General features: G+C 33.5%; 1 protein-coding gene across 3 annotated transcripts in view; it reads left to right on the plus strand.

The window, feature by feature from the left end:
- Positions 1-21,138, plus strand: part of LOC138692177 (coiled-coil domain-containing protein 50) — a 65,086-nt gene that overhangs the window by 28,850 nt on the left and 15,098 nt on the right. For 2 of the 3 annotated variants that reach the window (XM_069815230.1, XM_069815229.1), the window contains 4 exons: positions 7,993-8,131; positions 11,116-11,230; positions 14,460-14,495; positions 18,935-19,104. In XM_069815230.1, the coding sequence (XP_069671331.1) occupies positions 7,993-8,131; positions 11,116-11,230; positions 14,460-14,495; positions 18,935-19,104 (460 nt within the window). The remainder of the gene's footprint in view (positions 1-7,992; positions 8,132-11,115; positions 11,231-14,459; positions 14,496-18,934; positions 19,105-21,138) is intronic. The other variant, XM_069815231.1, reaches the window with a different exon arrangement.

Raw genomic sequence — 21,138 nt, forward strand, 5'->3', positions numbered from 1 at the left:
TAGTAATTGTGCTAAGAGTACCAAATAGAAGACCTATAACTTCCCAGCTGTCAATGTTATAAATATTCAAGTAATTACAGCAACGTGTGTATTTTTTCTCCATATCTACTTAGTTCATTTGATTTTCAGATATTTCAAACTGTATAGTTGAATCAATGATGTGAACTTTGCTCTTTTCTCTCTCGATTATAATAATATATTAATTTTATATAAAAATAAAACAGCAGGAATGTGAAAGTTTCATAGACATTCTACATAACTCTTTTTTGGTGTGTAGGTTAGGGAAGGGATATAAGTGATGCTTTTATTGGTCTAGATTTGTGACTGAAACTAGAAGGGCATAGTGAGCATTATGTTACAGCAATGTGGGTCCATTCAAACAATACAGGGGTGAGCATTTCAGTCTTTCAGATCTGAAAGTGTTATCCATGAATGTTATGAATCCATATGAAGAAATTAACAATATTCATAACCTCACTGCTTAAGTTTTCCATTAGTAGGCAGATTGCACTGCTATTCTCTATGCAATTGAGGTTTATATATTTGTGATATGATAATCCTGGAAGAATATATTTGTGGCTGTTTGTGGTATGTGCACCCAGTCTCTTCACGCACTGCAGTGTCAGCTTACATTCCCCCACGTGAGTTGACTGTTAGAAGGACACAAGTACTTATACATTTCAGTATGAAGCCATATGAATATCTGGTTTCGTGTGAAAACTTCTCGAAATACACGTACACACAACGTGTGTAGCTTTACTTTGAACTCGATAAAATTATGATTTATGAAATATAAGGATAATCTTCCCCTCCCCCACTGCTTTTAGTGTAGTATAAGAGTTATTTTGACTTTGCTAGACGAAAAATGTGTAATTCTGTGGTAAAACTATACAATGAATTAGAATAGGAATTCAAAATCACATAATAAAACAATATTTCAGATTAGTTGTCTGAAGAATTTGACATTTAATAGAAATAGCATTGATGTGAAAACAATAAAATCAGTGGAAAAATTAAACATGATTGCAAAAGACACATAACAACAAGAAGTATTCGATTACATGATTTAATTTAATAGCAATGCAAATGTCAGCAAAATTTGAGTTCTAAACAAAATGGACGTGCTAAAACCAGAATCAGCACAGATAGATTCCTAAGACCATTATTGGGTTCACAGCTTTGAGTCATTAAAGAATAAATTCCTGTCAAAATAAATCAACTATATATTCAAAATGAATGTGCGATAATAGATTCCCATAACTTGTTGGCATTCCAATACAAAGTCGAAAACACAAAAGAGCATGGACATCGAGGCATAAGTAGCATAAGCACTAGCGGCCTGAGTCATGATAAACAAATTTTAAGGCCATTCATTGTAATTTTCGTTGTTGATGCTGATGATGTAGGGTAATTATTTTCGATACTTATAATTTTCGTAATGAGTTGCAGTTGGGGGAAGATTGTTACGTGAAGGAAATGCAGAAAAATTGGAGTAAATACGGATTTATATTATAATATGGTAAAGAACTGTAGTACTCCCAAGACCTATATACTTTCTTCAGCAAATTTTTCACCTTAGTTCCATTTTCACAAATTTTGAAATGCAGGAAGATATTATAGGCTATATTATGCGTAATTTTGTAGTCTGAAAATACGAAAATTCATTCATATACTGTATAACAACATTTGCGCATGTCTGATGCTTACTGAGATTTACACTTAAAAATTCTCAAGGCACAGGCATTTTTTCTGCTTACAGACTTTCGAAGTTAAACGGTTGTTTATTGGTATTATTGTTTGCATAATTCTCATATTTCTCGTTCGTAGAGATGGAAAAATGTTTTAATAGATTAGGTCTAGATCCTCTAGACTTTGGCCGTGACTCACATGAAGTAATTTCTAAGTATATATGTTTCCCAAGATTACTACAATGTAATTGGTGTTATGAAGAATGATAACTGTAACATAAATAATTATAATGATTATGGTGATATTTCTTGTTGCCAGAATTCTGTCTTCACTGTTTGCATAAACAGATATTTCGTCGAAATGTCAAGAATTTCAAAGTTGGATCAGACTAATAAATAAATAATGAAGCAAAGTAGTACTGACATAACTAAAATATAGCTGCCAGAATTATTCTAAACAACATAATTTCCTAACTGAAAAAAATGCATTAATATTGTAGATATTCTCTTCATGGCCTGGCAATGGGTATTTGTAATAATAATAATAATGATAATGATAATAATAATAATAATAATAATAGTAATAGAGATTAGAACATTATCATGGCTTCGATCTAGTTTATAGGCCTACTACCTTGGTAGTACTTTAAATTTCTTATTGGTTACAAATTCATTTCTAAAAATTCTTGACTATGAAAATCCTTTCCTTGTTTTGATTTTTCGGCTTTTATTCTCTGTAGTTAGTATAGTTTCGTTTAGTAAAGTGTAAAATAGTTATCTTGTCAATGAAATAACTTTATAGCACCCTTCATTTAAGAATAGTGTTGTGTCACTCTTGCAGTGATTTTTTGAGACAATGAACATGATGTACTCTGTGCTGTTTTGTAGAAGAGGCTTGCCCAGTCAGTGAGCAGTTCTGCTGGTGAATTGTGGTGATGTTAACAAAGTGTTATACTTTAGGAAGGTTATTCTGTGAAATGGACTAGTGACTGCATTAATTGTCCTTTACAGGTTTAATACAGTCTTTGTAATATTACTGGTGACCACATGATACTTTGCAGATAGTATATACTGTAGGATGCTTTTAATTTAACTACATTCACATATCGAATTTCTGAATTATTCACATCAGTTTTTTTAAGGCAGAAAGTCTGTGAAAGTAACTGAAAGTAATTTAAATTGTATGAAATAGCATATTACAATTACAATTAATAGTAATCACTACACATATAGGCTACTCAGTAAACAAAACACGTCAGATTTTTTTTTTTTTTCAAAGCACGACATTTGCTGATAACGAACATGTTGATAGTTTCATTATAAATGAAATGTTGGCGTATGTTTTCAATCGCTTGCCTTCTATTAATAATAATTACTAGTAATTATTGTATTGCATTCTTCAGAAATCTGTTGTCGGATAAAGAAAACTATAACTCCCATCTTCCCTTGTTTGTATTATGTATTATGGGGTGTCTTCTTGGTTTCTATGTATATTTGTTCAATGAAAGAACACAAGAGAACATTTAAGTGAATCCATTGAATGTAATAGTGACTGGTCATGAGAAAAGTTTATATATAGGCTACATTTCATTTGTGGTAGGCTACATAATTCCGCTGTTGTCTGTGTACTTTCTCCCTCGTACTGTGATAGTTCTCCTGAACACCCAACTGAAAATAACTTGCTTTGTTCAAATGATTTTGGTTAGAGGGCTACTTTGTTATTTTCAGCATATGCATACACAAAGAAACAAAAATGATCATTAGATGCTTTTTTTTTTTTTTTGTATGGGATGTGTATTTAAAACCAAAAAAATCTTGTCCTGTATGGACCTGATACAGAAAGTCCAAAGTCTCATATTTATGGACATTGATTGCATCATGACATTGTTAACTAATGCCAAAAAATAAACTAAATATGAATGTTCATCATACGTTTGTATTTACTATAAAATGTGTTTAAAAATTAATAAATAAGTAATAAAAACAAGTTTAAGAGTAAATATAGATATAATGAAGAGATTATGAAATAATGGCAGGGGAATCTGGAGTATTGATAAAAACCAAACCCCAACATTAACCACAGATTTCACCTGGACAAATTGAGATACAAAACGCATGCCTTTGATGTGGTAAATATAGTCTGGTCATTGGACAAATAGTGCACCATTGTTAGCAATATGAATTATGTATTCTGTTTTGGAATACAATTCCTCTGATTTTCATTGCTTTATGTAAAACTTAATATGTGAATGTGATGTTTTTCATACTGTATATTATATGCAGTAAGGTCATAAGGGGGACCAGAGAATTACAAGTCCACCATGCTTTTTTAACCTCAGTATTAGTGGAGAAATTGTAAGATATTCTGTCGTGGTTATCATATTGCTATTGTCGGAGATTCACAAGTTTAAACCTAAACAAGAACAGATAATTATAATTAGAAGTCGCATAATGTCATGTGGTTACTTATCATAGCATTCTGCTAAGTGTGGTTTCCAGTAGCTCATTTACGACTTAAATATCCATTATTGCACTTATTGCAATGACGAATGTAGATTTAATATGGTCATCTTTAGTATCATGTATTGAATGAGTGCTTGCAAACATAATTTGGTACTATAAGTTTATATCACAAGTTTTTTATTATGAAATCAAACACTTCTCCATTCATTCAGAAAATAGAATATCATTGTATTTGATGTAACCAAGATGATCAGAGGTTGAGTATTGTGATGTAAGTACTGGTTTATGAAGTGTGTGCACTGAAATCTTGAACATGTGGCCTGTTGATGGTGAAAAATCACGAGTCCTGTCTCCAGATAATGTTGTTTCAATTAGTACAGAACTGCGCCGTGTCCATTCTGAATTGCGTAGACTTCATATTGCAATCACAAATCAGATTCACACATTAAAGGAGACTGTTCTCCAAGCACCAGTGAAGCGATGTGAACTTATGCTGGAAGAATGCATTTCTTCCTCGTCTGGCCTTGTTGACTCTGGTCCTCATACTACCAGCTGTTGCTCTCAATTAGAGGAAGGGGAGAAATTGCAACTGTGGCCTCATGCATGTGAATGTGCAAGTGGAAAACAGTACTCTAGTTTTGGTACTCAGCTTGGCCAAATGACTTTGGCTGAACAGAACGCAAATATGAGTAAATCAAGGTTTCAAGAAAGCAGTCTATCACTTGGTACTGGCATGTCGGCAGCTGGTCTGTCAGTTGGATGTTGTTCACTAGCCCCATTCCCAGCTGCTGCATCATCAGATAGTGTGCACCGTCTGTTAGATTATGAAGGTGTGCATGGCCCAGTACATTTCTGTGGAGAGATTGGGTATTGTGCACCAGGTCCTGTGATAGCTCGCCAATTGGAGGATACTTTGTGTGTTGAATTGCGAGCACTAAGAACAGCAGTTGAAAGGATTGAATTCAGACTGCAGCATATGGAGTTGAAAGACATCCCCGATGGTTGGTACTATTCATCTGCTTTGTTAATTGATCATATAGCTGTTGTTGCTGCTGTCATAACAGATTACCTTATCACATATCCGTCTGTCTAGAATAAAAGTGAATCACACAGACTTCAACTTAAAGTACAAATTTGTATATTGATGGTATGGATAATTTTACGTTTTCAGACTTATCACTGCTTATCTGATTACTAAGAATACATAGAGGTACTTCACTGACTGGTTATTAGAAGTGTTTGAACGTCAGTGGAATCAGATGAGCTTTCTCATAAAAATTGACATTGTTGTCACAGTTATCACATACACACTCATTACATTCTGTCTACGGTTTACATATCCATAGAAATGACGTAAATTGAAATCAATAAAATTACTTTACTACATTGCATGACTTTGTAGAGAAAAAATTCTGCATTTTTTGTGATACAATTCTGGATAGTCCTGTTTTCTATGCTCAGAAAATAAATTGTCCATCAGTCTTGAAGTAATTTCTTTAGGCAGCAGTATAATGCTGCCTCGGTAGATTATATAACGATAAAATAAGGAAAAACACCAGATTACTTCTGTTATTAGATACTTCTAACGTGATAATGTTGTTACATTTTTGCAGTTGTATTAGTATTGATTGACTATTCTGAATCATTTGTTGACTGGTGGTATGGACATAGATTAATACAAGAGTTAACAATATTAATAGATTGATTATTGATTTTCTTCTGGAACACTATGGATAAAGCATAAGACTAGTGAAAAGTTTATGTACCTTATATGATTGAGGTATCCCTTCAATCATATATAGCCCCTAAAATGGATCATATCATTTAGTAATCGAAAGGAGAGTACTTGCTATGAAAGAAAAACTCTTTACATCTATTTGTGGTAAAGTAGGATGTGTTCGAATCATGTAGTACATTTTTAACTTGTAAAAATATCTCTTAAACAACTTTCTAAAGTTTCTTTTAACAAGCAATACAAAATAAAGCAACTGTATTATCAGATAGTTTGAATTTGGATAGAATGTAACCAATAATATTTATTAAAAGTCTTGTAGATACAGTAGAACTCCGATTATCTGTCACCCTATTAACCGATCGGTGGATTATCCAACTATCTTTTTCTCCTTTTTTTTTTTCTGTAGAACAAAATATGAAGTCCTGTACATTGTTAATACGTATTTTTTCTACAGAGGAATATTACAAGCCCTTAACTACTGTTACACAGTATGTAGTAGGAATGCTTCTGCCTCCAGCAAGAGAAACAGTTACTTGTAGGAGGGGTGTTTTTCCCAACTTGTAAAATAGTCACTACCTATTTCCAAAGAAATGGCCCAAGAACTTCCACACAATTCCAAACCCATGCACCATTCAGTCCTTATCCTTACTGTTCGAGTGGCCATACTGTTTAACTTCTATGCAAATGTCTTTTCATGATTGACAGAAGAAAACGTATTGTGTTAAGTATCAACAAAAAAAAGTGCAAATAATTGAGAAGTTTGAGAAAGGAGAAACTCTGGCTCATGTCGCATCACAGATTTGCATTACAACCTTGTGCGATTTAATAAAAAGACAAGGATAAAGTTTATAAAGTAAGTGAATCTACAACACAAAATCTCTACTATTCATATCTTTCCGCAGACAACTATCACAAGGAGTTGGTTCCCTTTGCTTTTAAAATCTGTTGTTGACAACCAGACTTAAATTAGTGAACTGATCCAGTACCTACCATGTTAAACACAATATGCCATGGAGGAAATTAAGAAACTGTAGACCTAGATATTATGCACTTAATTTATGAAAATCGTTTATGGTGCGGATTATCTGATTTTTTCGATTAACCGTTCAGTCCACACCCTTCATTACCACGGATAATAGAGGTTCTACTGTACTTGGAATCTTTTCCAGGCAGCATAATTAGTTGTTATTATGAGACAGAGGTGATTAATAAGTTAATAGAGTTACATCGAATTCTTTATATATTTCATAATAATTGGACAATGTCTTATTCAAATTTGATAACAATTTTATATACTAATGGAGTATTGTGGAATAATGGCAGGGAAATTGAAAAAATACTCTACCTAACAAAAAGGGTTCTACCTTAATACTTGCATGCATTGGTCCGAAAATAAGCTGCACTTTTTATCCAGATTTTAACTGTGTAAAGTTAAGATGCTGCTTATATTCGCGACTCTGACTTTTACTACACTTCACCATAATATCATAAACTGTTTAAAAATTGTGAAGTGAATAGTAAAGTCAGTAATGATAACAGTGAATAGGACAATGAAAATGTATTAGGTACACTGTGCCAGTATACCAGTATACTCTGATAAAAAAAGTTTACTTGTTACTATTGAAGTTAATGATTGTTCTGTGCCTAACAAGAAAAAGAAATGTGTTGAAAGGAAATACTTTGGTAGGCATATTATTTTCCATATAGTAGATTGGTATATGGAATAAAATTGGTAATTTTTTTCTCCTCCATCACTCTGTTTATTTTCTCTTTTCCCCCTATGAATTTTAAGGATGTGGTTTATATCCGGGTGTACCTTATTGTCAGGTCAATATTGTGCTATCACTTTGAAATTGGTGATGTTGAGATGAGTCCGAGGATTTGCTGTGGAATTACCAAATATTTACTTTATAGTTTGCGAAAATTAGGATAAGCCCCAACTAAATATTCAGCCCAAACATTTCTGAGTACAATCTAATCACTAGTTCAACATGTTACTGTCTGAGATGTGCTGGTGGCCTCTGGCATGTCTGGGATGGAGAAAGTTGATGCAGTAGTTGTTTTGCCTACAGGATGCAAGAGGTAATAGACATTCCTTACTTGCAGTTAAACATCATTACACAGGCAACAAGTCCCGAAATGCCTTGGTGCGAGAGGATTTTCCCCGTGCTCTGGATGAACAGCGCCGTGAAGAGGAAGAGGCTGCTGCTTTGCGAGCTGTATATCATCAGATGGTGCGACAGCAGTGAGTTCCCGCACTTTCGAGTACATTTCAGAATAATTTGTACAAGTAACCGACAGTCTTAATGTGCACAGAGGATAAACAAATCTTGATACTGTAAAGATTAATATTGTATTACCAGTAAGTTATCATTACTAATTACTTCTACTACCACTATCGTATTACTAATTTTTACATAAGCCTAAGCTGAAAATAATGTGAGAAGTGCCACAATTATTCCCAGAGTTGCATTCAATTCTGCTGCTCCGGGAATTGTCCATGAACCTTTTTGTAACAATTGCCAAAGTAATAATGTTAATTGTTGTGATGGTGATAGCCTATGCATTCCACTGCATTATATTTAACGCGAATTCGACTTATGACTCAAAATCAGCAAATTACAGTACTTTTTATTCGAATTATTCATATAAAACTTTTAATTATCGAAATCACAAACTTGTAAAATTAAATTCGAAAACTACAAAAATTATATTATAGAATATCAATTGGGGGAAACTTCCTTCCCTTCTAAAATACAAAATAACTGTTTTGTTTTATCATGACATTCATTGTGGCTTTCCCTTATACAACAGCTAGTCACCATCATATGATTTGTTTTCATCCATATTGTAATTGTGCTATTGGAGTGGCTTGGAGCTCTTCACAAACTAGCTCTGGCAGTAAAATTGATTCATTACACCCACTTGTTCATTTTTGAAATGCTAACGCTTTTATATATTTCACTGATTTCTTCTTTCTTCCTGCATTTTGTGAATTACATTGTAATTGTGTCTACTTTATAACTAGTAATTACGAATTTCAAAATTTATTTTACAGTGGTACTTAAACCAAGTGTGACAGCTAAAATTCAGAATGGAATAATTCAGACAAAATACTGTATATCGAAATTCACTTTCTAAAGTATTTACATGCATTAACTGTTTTTCTAGGGTTGAAATCGAACTATTACGACAAAATTGTATAATTTCCGAGCATTTTTTTATGATTGCAGTAATTTATTTTCCGTTTTGAAGACATAAAATTCCATGATTAAATAAATCAACATACATGAAGGATCTAGACTGTGTACAGCATGGATGGGCACTTAGTGATTCGCGAACAAGAAGTGCTTTTAAACTTACCTCCAATGCCGAGAGATGGGGCTGTGATTTACAGTGCCAGTCTCTTTGTATCAGTCACTGTACCATACAAATCAAAACAATTAAAGGAATCAGAAACAAAGCGGATAAGAGAACTTCAGTTAATTTTGAGGAAATGTGATTGAAAATGTTTAAGCTTTTGTAAATTTACTTCTGACACCATCAATTGTTTTCATTTGTACAGTACAGAAGGAATGATACAAAGAGACTGGCACTGTAAATCACAGCCCCATCTCTTGGCGTTGAGGGATGTTGCAAAGCACTTCCAAATGGCAAACCAGTAAATGCCCATCCCTGGTGTAGGGCTACAGTGTTTAAAATGTGCACTCTTAAGGGATGTGGGAGATTGCAATGAATGGAGTAATACCCAGGACCAGCCATTAGAAACCAAACAACTACATTTCAGCTCTGGGCAGTTTAATTTTATGAGTGACTTTTGATTATGTATCTTATGTATTTGAAATATTAGGCAGTTAGAAGGTGTTTAGCTGTCTGTGAAGATTTTTTTTACAGGAATGTTTATAATAATTTTAAAGAATGAGACCTACTATGACCAGGCACAAACTAGGCCTATGTAATTTAGTTGTGTAGTCTGGACGAAGTAAACTAATGCTAATTTGATCAAAGACTATAGGACAAATAATTCCCTTGGATGTGATTTAACATCTTGTGGATAATGAATGAATTTCATTCATTCTCCTTTTATTCAATCATGGTTGCATTTGACGAGGTATATTTTTTTTTTTTTTTTTTTTTTTTTAGTAAAAATAAATAGAAATGCTTGGTGAAGGTCAGAGTTAAATAATTTACTGCTTCTGGTGCAAATTTAACTCTGTCCGTCTCTATGGTTTCCATTCGAATTAGGGTCCTTGAATCAATAGCTAAAAATAGAGAATGCTTTATTAAGGATATATATTATTAATAGCTAACAGAAGAACTTTCTCAGCAGGCATGATCAATAAGTTACTGGAATGTTGTTTTAATACTTACACGTAAGATTGTCTATATAGTAGTTGAAATGACTTCCTTTTTCATTTGAAAGAGATTACAGTTTTATAGTAGAAACTAGACCATTTCTTGATTTTTTATTTGTGTAGAGATATTTTGCTAAGTGCTGTGATTATAACATTGATTGGGAAAGAATGATTGTGGTAAGTGGCTATTACAGGAGAGACCCTTGGGTAACAACTGTTCACAGTAGGTAATCTAACTGGACTCCATAGTTATGAAGTCATTTGCCATCTTGCACTCCAGTATTTTTGTACGATGCCATCTCCTTGTAGCAATGCTGTGCAGTATTGTAGTTGATACATGATGGAGTATTTCTCCATAGACCACTTTCAAAGGAAAGATGTAAAAGAATGTGGGTAATGGAAACGGTAGTCTATTTTAGTGTATCTCTTTTCGCCTTTGTTATAGACCTCTGAAATAAAAAGCTGAAATTATGCTAACATCAGCCAGTTAATTGCTAACACCTCTATAAACGATCAACTGCTTTTCTGACAGTTTGAAGGATTCCACATCTTGGATGGGAGCCCTGTGAAAACAGAATTCATGATCTCCCCATTAGAATGATAGGCGATAATTATGACTAGGATAATCGAATTTTTTTGTGTATATGAGAAATAGCAAATAGATTTTGCCTGGAGTCAGCTTTATCTCTCTTCTAAAGGAAAGGATGTGAAGGATTTTATCACTTGACTAGATTTAATCTTGCGGACCTCTAATTTAATAAATATGGAAGTCAGTAGGCCACTGAGGATATCAGTATTAAGGTAAACTGAAAATAATTGCATGCTATGAAATTGTGCTTAAAATATTATAGCTTCATAGATCATGTATTTGCAGGGAGCAGATTGATGCTCAGGTTGCACAGCAACTGGCTGAGAAGATGGAACAGGAAGAACTTATACAGCGGCAAGCTGTAGAAGAGGAGGATAAAGAGATTGCTCGAAAACTTCAGGTAAACTTTAGAAGAACCTAAAATTACAAACAATGTTGTGCCAGTCTTCTGACTTCAGTGATATGTTTTTTTTTGTACTTCAGCATTATAAACAATCTTTATCGTTAGTTAAAATCATGCATAATATGCCACATTATTATACCCTCATGCTCAGAAATGGTCGGAAAATGTAAACATTACATGTGCCCCAAGCCAGTAGAACATGCCCAAGGTTATGCTGATAAGTAAACTAGACAGACCCATTGGCAGACTGTAGGAAAGGAGCTAGTCTTTGCGTATTTCCTCTTCTGTATGACAATACAATTAAAGCCATACAAAAATAGTAGGCCTGTATTACGATACAAGGTTGGGAAGCACTTCTTACAAAATCGAGGATGTTTGAAAAACTAGCAGAGAGAGTTTTTGTGTATTGTACAGTATTTTTTGCAAGATAGTATATTTTGAAAATAATATTTTAAAAAATCTGAATATACAGAACAGCTGACTGAAGGTTAGCAGTCTGCCCAACATACAAACTTCATCATCAACTTCAATGTGAAGGAGTAAAAATGATTCAGGTACCGTACTTGTAATATTTCGTGTTCAATTGGAATAATTTTTATTTCTTTTTGTTGAGTGAAGTTTAAATTGTTTCAATAAAGTTCAGTACATTTCAAATGCAGTGATTTGTTTCGTATAATGTTTATTAACACTGTCTTCTGCGTATGCATACATAGAAGGCAGTGGTTTTCATTACAACTCCAGAACAGTTTGTAATATTTCAACATACTTATCTAAAATTATGACTTCTATTATGATGGCATAACTTGTGTCATGAAGCTATATGAAACAGTTTTCCATGCTATATATTTAATACATCATTGTTGTCATAGCAACACCTTTCTTCATAGACCATGATGTCATACTACCCATCATTACAAATTTGATGTTACTTCTTTATTAATGGTTTTATAATGCTGCTGTACAAAAAAAAAACGTATGAAACATGTGTTTAATGTTATACAGTTATTCCACTCGTCAAAATTAGGAAACTTGTTTTGCTTGTTTCCTATACATTGACTCGCATTATTAAGTATAACATTATAAACTCGTTTCATTATACTATTATCTGTAAGTTTAAATATACTCTGTAGTTGAAATTATATTTATGTCAGTCTCTGTCAAGGAAATGAGTTTACATAAACCTAGGTCTATATCAAAGCCATTTGCATTGCAGTTGTTGTTGTTTTGTAGATGTTTCCTTAATTAAATGAACCAGGAAATGATGCAGTAAAACTTGTTTTATACATTTCGCACTTCTGCGTTTTTCATACTTCTTGGCATTTTGTGAAATCCTGGCAAAACTTCTATATTTCCTGTTAATTTATTTTTGTTATGTGTTTTGCATTTTTTACTCTTGTTGTTAGTCAACGGTCCAAAGATAGGTCAAAACTAGGCCAGGAGATAGTGGAGTAGGGTAGCCAGTTCCTTTCCCACTCCATTGCATACATCGCCGACTAGCTACATATTATACTAGTCAGACTTTACACGATCATATCTTAAACCCTCAGGAGATGTAAAATGTCATTTATACAGTATGTTCTAAATCAATTTTGTTCGAAATTAGATTTGTCGTGAAAATGTAAGAAATAGAAAATACATAACTTGTTTATTGTTCAAATAACGACCTGCTTTGAAATCCATGGTAATTTGAAACTGCTCATGCTTGCCTTCAACAATCTTGTGTCCTTTAATGACACTCTTACTGTTGAGAAACAATGAAACCTTTCATAACACAGCGTGATGTAACTGAACAAATTATGGAACAGTTACCACAATTTGAGGGATGGTTTATTCCTTAGGAGCAAGGAGTCCAAAGTAACTAATTTTTTTCTGAAATAATCACATGTTATTAAATGAAGATCACACAGGAAGAACAAAGTAAGTCAGTGTCATAAAATTTTCTGAATTGCAGTTTGAATATAATATCAGCCAGCTTTGGCTCTAAGCTGCTAAGATTTCCTACAAATAATCTTACATTCTTCTAGAATATGTGTTATAAATTAGAATACTGCATTGTAGACTCATTGATAGTGACTGTGAAGTAAAACTTCTCTTATAAAAATTTTATTAAATCGTCTTGTGAAAATTTTACCAAATTGACTTAACTATTTCTCCCGCTAAGGTCTTCAAATGCTGTTTGAGATGTTATTAAATGTCATTTCAGTTATACGTGTTTCTCACTTGCGCGTTTTTTCTTCAGATCCCTGTAAAAACGTATAAATCAAGTTTTACTGTACACTTTGCCGAAAAGGCAGATTCGGGTTAATCCTATTATAATAATAGCCCCCACACGAATTATATTTTAATTTCATAATGAGCACTAATCATTGTTACATGCGTTGTTCAAGTCCATTTGCATTTACACATTCCTTATAGCTTTTGATGAAATTGTTATTGGAACCCTAAAAACCCAAACAAAAATAAGAGTACAGAAGAATAACTCTCTCACTCTAGACAAACTTAGAGATAATGTAAGAAGAAAAATTGCAAGCAGTACAAATATATGTAGAACTTTTGCATGGGAATAACAATGTTACCAAAAGATGTCGGGAATAATGTGTTAATGCAGATGGACACCACTTTGAAAAACTTCAATAACACAGGTTAATACTCATGAAATAAAAATCTAATTGTTGTTTAGTCATCTGTCCAAAGACAGGTCTGAATCTCATAACTGATACCAACAAGGCATCATTTATGAAGCTACTAGGCCAAGAGATAATGGGGTAGGGTGGTCAGTTCATTTCCCCCTCCATTACATACATTGCCGATTAGCTACATAATCTAATTGTATGAATGCTATTATTAATCAAAGTTATATGAGTAAAAATACGCAGGAGTTTACGAATTGATATTGACACAGTCTATGCTGATGTGTGTGTTCCTAGTCAGGAGTCAATCTGAACACTCTGTATGTACGACATCTGTATTGATAGCAGCTGTTTGTGTTGCAGAATTTTATACAAAACCTTAAAAAATAAATTTATTTGTAAGGTAATAATAAGGAAGATTATAACTTTTGGACTTTTACACTGCAGAAATAGGACTGTCAGAATATTGGTAGAAATATGAAGGATATTATTATTATTCGAAAACTGTAAAGAGATCTTTCGACTTGCATAATTTACCATATGATCTTTCATATCAAGGTCTGCAGAGTTTCTCCTTTCACTTGTTTTCTTTATAGCCATGCTCTATCTTGGATGATGCAGATGAAGATGAGGTAAAATGTCTGCTTTATTTCCTGTTTTTGTTTAAAGGCATGAGTGTTATTTTATGTATCTACTTATGAAAAACAAATTTTCATCAAATTACATGTTCAAGCTTTTAACAGTATAAACGTGGGAAAAAAAAAAAAAAAACAGACAAACAAACAAACAAAGGATTTGTATATTTTTTGCTTGTCAATTACTAGTTTAAGGGAAAATATACATGATTTTAGCTTTTCTTTGATGTTCCTGGAACAAGCATGATACAACAGATCATGTCATCTGCTCTTCTCTAGCTATAGAATGAAAGTGATGAATATGTATATACAGTATATACACAGGTTGAATAAAAAATACGGAGACAAACTTTGAGTGCGAGTTTCTCACACCAGAACAAGAATAAAAGTCATATAAACATATGTCCGGAAATGCCTGATTTATGAGTTACTCCGAAGATGACATTCAACATTTTTCGAGGTACAATCAAACAACTTAAGTTTGTTATGGTACAAATTATTAACTTTTGCAGATAATCGATACAACTGTCACTACTGATGTACATTATAACCCAGATGTGTTGCCAAGAAAACTTGTTTACAATTTGTGGTTAATGTGATTCATACATTTAACTTGTACGGCAGTTTAGTTACATTTGAGAGCCTAATCATGGCCGGATATCCATTTGAGATGGATAGATAGGATAGGATCAATTCCATAGCCTGCATGTTCGTCCGACCTCAATCCTTTGGACTTTTATCTCTGAGGACACCTAAGAGACCTAGTTTATGGAACAGACATTCAAAATGTAGAGATACTTCATCAACATATAGTAGACACCTGTGAAATCATTCGAAGCCATCCTGGGGTCTTTGATTCGACATGTCCATGCGTGCATACATGAACATTTGCTGTAAATTGTAAGCTGAAAATAATTTGTACAAGTGCATTGTTAATGTGTAATTGTAAATGTAATCTGATTGAATTGAAATATGGCTATGTGTCTTTGTATTGAAATAACTTATAAACTAGGCATTTGTGAACATACGTTTGTCACCTATAGAAATATTGAAGAAAATATATTGATTGAAATCAGCTATTATGTTCGTGCAATGTAAGAAGTGGGTGAATTTAAGAGCAGTAGATGTGTTATTAATACTATGGCAAATCACATACATATGAGGGAAACAATTGTGAATAGCCAGTAGTCAATATGAAACAGAAGAATAATAGTCTTTATAATGAAATAATTTCAGTATGATTGGGGCTTATAATTAGGGACACAGTGAAATAAAAGGAGTGATTTCAGTGTTAAACTTGCAACTTTTCCAATGGCTCCTTCATGAAATAAGCTGCCAATTCGATAGGTATTTCGTGAAATAAATTGTCGTTTAATTGTGTTATTTTATGTTTAATATAAATTTTTTTTGTTATTTTTCCTCTATTTTTGTTACACATACCACACATTAACATCACCAAAATATGAACTAAGCATGGTTTCTACATTGTCCACACGAATATTTGTGCGACAGTCAATGAGTATTTTCGTGTATGCAGAAAAGCCCATCTTACTGTGGCCCTCTACTAGTCCTCCCAAAATCTCTTTGCATCAAAATATAGCCTCCATTGCATAACATACTGCAGCAACGATAGAAGAATGTTGTATGTTACATACAACAGTGATGCAAATTTCGCGTTATTTCGCGAATTTGTTTTGTTTAAATATGATATTTTAGCTGTCTAGAAGGATAAATGTAACAAAGAAAATAATCGTGGAAAATTTTGTGTGTATTGCTATTACCAAAAAATATGGTCTCTACCTATAATAAATTTTCATCTCGTCATTTTATGTAATAATTATTACTTTTAATCACAATGAGAAAATTTTCGTGATTAGTCAGATATTGAATTAACTCCCAAAAGTGCTTGTCCACATTGTTTTTAAGACTCTTTTAATTTTGACATTGTATTTTATAAAGGCCTGAATAGCTGCATCTAAGGTGTCGAGTAAGAATGCTGCTACATAATTTTTAAACAATACTGCACTAACCTATGAGATCAGGATCCCAATTTTGAATGCTTCATCCGAGTGTCCCGAAAAACTTTCTTGAGATGCAAAAGTGTCCCGGTTTTTTAAATCGATCACATGTGTATAAGATTGGTCAATGCCTTTTTTAATGAATAAGACTAAAATTGAGTTCAAATAATAACATTTCAACCTAAATACATTGCCTGTCCTATTTCCAGCAATTGTAGTGATGAGACTGTAGCCAACAAAGTTTGCGAACAGATAGTTTCCGGTTTGGTCCTTTGGTGCTTTGTCTTGGTAGCATGTGCTTCATATTCATAGTATATTCGTGAGTATAATAACTGAATTTTCGTTAATATGCCAAAAAGAATGTGTTCACTGAACAATAAACTTCAACTAGATTTTTTGTACATTCAGAATTAAAGTCAGAAGACAGAGTAGAGTATACACTGTGTAACTCGACATTTTCAATATTACATGGCGGGAGAGCACACATCAACAAAGAGAAGTTTAAAGACGCAAATTTACCATCATCTAATAAAATGACGTCTTTTTTCAAGTCTGCAGTCACAGGAAAAGAAGAATTAAAATTTACAGCAGAAGAAGACACTTTTACTTAAACACCATCAAACATAACTGCAGTTTTCGATTGATGGACTGCACTTCTTTCATTGTTAGGAAATTTTTGATAGAAACAGGTTTACTTCCAGTCACACTAACTGTGAAAAGATTTTAGTGAATGAAAGATTGTATAGGAACTAGAAACAGCTAGGTTCATCTCTGTGATGATTAATTCCTTCAGTCATAAATATTGAAAATTGTTACTGTCCTTGTGAAGTCCCCTCCCCCTCCCCCAACCTAGGTATTAAAGTAAGGATAATAGAATTTAGTTTGTACGGCTTATTTCTTTGGCAATTCAGGATTGCGCAAGGATGTCCTGGTTTTTTATTTTCAAAATCTGGTCACCATATATGAGATCCCAAGATAAAATGCTCCGGAGTTCTCTGCTGTTGACTTGATAGTCCTGTAGAACAGATGGGAAAAAAAGTTAGTTTCTGATTAGTAATCCAGTTGCTTTTATCACGATACAGGGATGATGATATTTGTGTATGTTATCTACAATGGGTGTGTCCTTGTAAATACTGTTGGTTGTTGTAAATTTTTTATTGCATGTTGAATGTTAAATGTTATGTTTTATTTAACGACGCTTGCAACTGCCGAGGTTATATCAGCATTGCCGGTGTGCTGAAATTTTATCCCGCAGGAGTTCTTTTACATGCCAGTAAATCTACTGATATGAGCCTGTCGCATTTCAGTACACTTAAATGCCATCGACCTGGCCCTGGATCGAACCCGCAGCCTTGGGAATAGAAAGCCAATGCTATACCAACTGTGCCAACCAGGCTGACTGCATGTGGTTTAAGATGTATATTCCTTGTACAGGGTGATTCAGAAGGTAAGGTCATCTGGTGAGGAAATGATTCAGGGCGACATTTAGAGCAGGGAAGTCCCTTGTCAGTTTTATTTATTTACATCCGTTTCAGAGGTACAATAGGTCAAACAGTTAATTTACATCTCATGATACTTAAAATAAATACTAATTTACCGTCACTTCTTTTGATTAGGTTTGTTTACAAAGCATGATTTCCACCATTGATAGAATGGCATTGGAACACATGCCGTGAAATGTTGTGATTGGCCAGTACGGTCCCCTGACTGGACATCTTTGTTTGGAGTTCTATGAAAGAAAAGGTGTAAGCTACAGAGATTACAGACAGATAATCTGCTTTGGCGAATTAATGCAGCTGCAATAGATACCATACTACGAAATGGGCTGTTAGATCTTGTGCACAGTGCAGTAAGAGAAAGTGCCCAGGCATGTTTGCATGCAAACGGAATGCATTTTGAACAGCTGCTCCAATGAAGTACTGTAAATTAGTAATTATTGTAAGTCACCCTAATTGTGAGTAATTGTTTGACTTATTGTATCTCTGAAACGATTGCAAATAAATAAAACTGACATAGGACTTTCCTGCTCTAAATGTTGTCCTGAATACTCTCCTCACTGGCTTATCTTTTGAATCAGCCTGTATGTACCTAAGAGTACGTATGTCAGTGGTATCTCGAGTGTGTGATATAATTTGCAGAAAAAACAGTTGTGATAATTTTATATAAATAAATAATGGCGAATTGAAACAAATTCTACTTGATCTTTTATTAAAATTATGGTTATTATTTGAATTAATATTCTCTGCCTTTACTTACACATTACCAGAGTTTCTTCTCTTGAAGTAAGATAGCTTTCTGGAGTGCTTATTTTCCCCGAGTCTCATTTATCAGTGTTTGTGAATTAAGAAATGGATTTTTGCATATTCACATGTGTAACATTTTTATACTTTAAACTATTTATCATTTGAATTTTGACAGGAACGTGAACGACTCCGCATTGAGAAGCGTGAAAGGGAACGTCTGGAAATGGAGATGCAGGAATCAGACAATGATATTAATGACCCTCCACAGTATGATCGAGATATGAATAATGTTGGCTTGCCCTCTCCATCTCAATACAGCCCAGAGGCATTATCTCAACAGTTCAGGTATGTACCCGTTAACCACCTGATTTTGATACAAAATTCTGACACAATGTCAAATAGGACAGTAAAATCGAATTTAGAACAGTCTACTGATTATTTACTTACTTACTGGCTTTTAAGGAACCCGGAGGTTCATTGTCGCCCTCACATAAGCCCGCCATTGGTCCCTATCCTGAGCAAGATTAATCCAGTCTCTACCATCATATCCCACCTCCCTCAAATCCATTTTAATATTATCTTCCCACCTACGTCTCGGCCTCCCCAAAGGTCTTTTTCCCTCCGGCCTCCCAACTAACACTCTATATGCATTTCTGGATTCGCCCATACGTGCTACATGTCCTGCCCATCTCAAACGTCTGGAGTTAATGTTCCTAATTATGTCAGGTGAAGAATACAATGCGTGCAGCTCTGCGTTGTCTACTGATTACATAATAAAAATAAAACAAAACTTCCTGTATTTCTCCTCCCCTCTTTCTCTTTGTCAGCCCTTTTTTCCTCTCTCACACAAACTCTCGAACTTATTCACATAGTTGTTTAAATGTGGACAGTCAGAGTTGATGTTAAATGTCTACTGAGCACAGTATTGTGAGAGTTGTGCAGGTAATAAAGTCAGCCCTCTCTCTTGCTTTTGTTTCAATAGCACTCCTACCTTGCTACTAAATGAAATCCTAAGATTATTTCAAAATGTCCCGTGCATTGCTGTTCTGTGTATCATTTTGACAAATATTCCTCGAAAATGGCATTGCAGAAGTTGCGTATGTCATAATCAAATTTATTACTTACGTTCCTTTGTGTAATCTTTTTAAATAAATAATTTGTACATCCTTCTTATAACCTGTTTAATTTAGTATTGTTGAAATTCAATTACAATTAAAATATAGCAATAATAGAAATTTACATTATTGAAAACTGTTTACTAATGTGTTAAATGCTCTAAATTTATTTAAGTAGTTTTTTGCGTTAATATTATTTGGCACCATCAGGAAAGCTAGGAGAAAACGAAGCTCTAAATACTTAACCAATACTAGTTATAATTTGTAATTTGTCGAGATTCTTAGTTTTCACAAACTACGGTTTTTCAGCTGATAACAACAAAAATGTTATGTTTCAAGCCCTTCCTGGCCAAAATATCGTATGTTTAAACTCTCGAAATATTTGTTTCCAACATGAATTTATTCGAAATTGGTGTAGAAGTCAATAAATACATATATGCATGAATTAATATAATAAGTTTTGGTTTTATTGGAAGTGTGAATTAATATAATAAGCATTGGTGTTGCTAAATTCCCTGCATGCTGTACTGTTGGCAGACATAGCAGTGATTAAGTTAGCTGGATTTACGATTTTGTTTTAATTTTTGTTTTTGGCTATTCGTCATTATCTCAATTTTGTCTTATTTAGGTAGTGGAATTTTCTTACAAATTGTGATTAAAATATAAGATTCAAATCCTACTTCAATACAGAATTTAGAATCTAATATTTGAAACGTATTTCGAGTGACTTCATTTTTAAATATGAAGTATAAATATCCTGAATGTTTTGTGGTACCTATTAGTTTATATTATTCACACACAGCATGGAAGATTATTACACAAATTTCTCTACACAGCAGGTAAGTTCCGATAGAAAACTAAGTTTTGTTAAAATGTACAAATATCCTTTCAAAAAGTAGTTTTTTTTAATGCGAAATAACATAGGGGGAGGGGCAGATTTTTAAAAATCCATTTATATTAAGATGGTCACAGTCAAAAGACTACCCGGGAGTGGGGGGGATTAGAATGACAGTAGTAGTACCCATGACTTCTCTTTTAAGAAGAAAATAATTTTCAGTCTGCTGTTAAAAAGGTAACTTTAACTTTCATCATTAACAACTTTTATCATAAACGAACCTTTGCTTGCTCTACTTGCAAAATTTGGCAGTGTTGACTTTCTTCATCAAGTTCGACTCTGTTTCAAACTGTTTATTATACTTTAAACTTCTGTTTCTCTTAATTACTTATTATTTTCGTGTACTGTAGATAAGTTTTTCACAGCTGT

This window comes from Periplaneta americana, chromosome 16 (assembly GCF_040183065.1).
Source record: "Periplaneta americana isolate PAMFEO1 chromosome 16, P.americana_PAMFEO1_priV1, whole genome shotgun sequence".
Lineage (NCBI taxonomy): Eukaryota > Metazoa > Arthropoda > Insecta > Blattodea > Blattidae > Periplaneta > Periplaneta americana.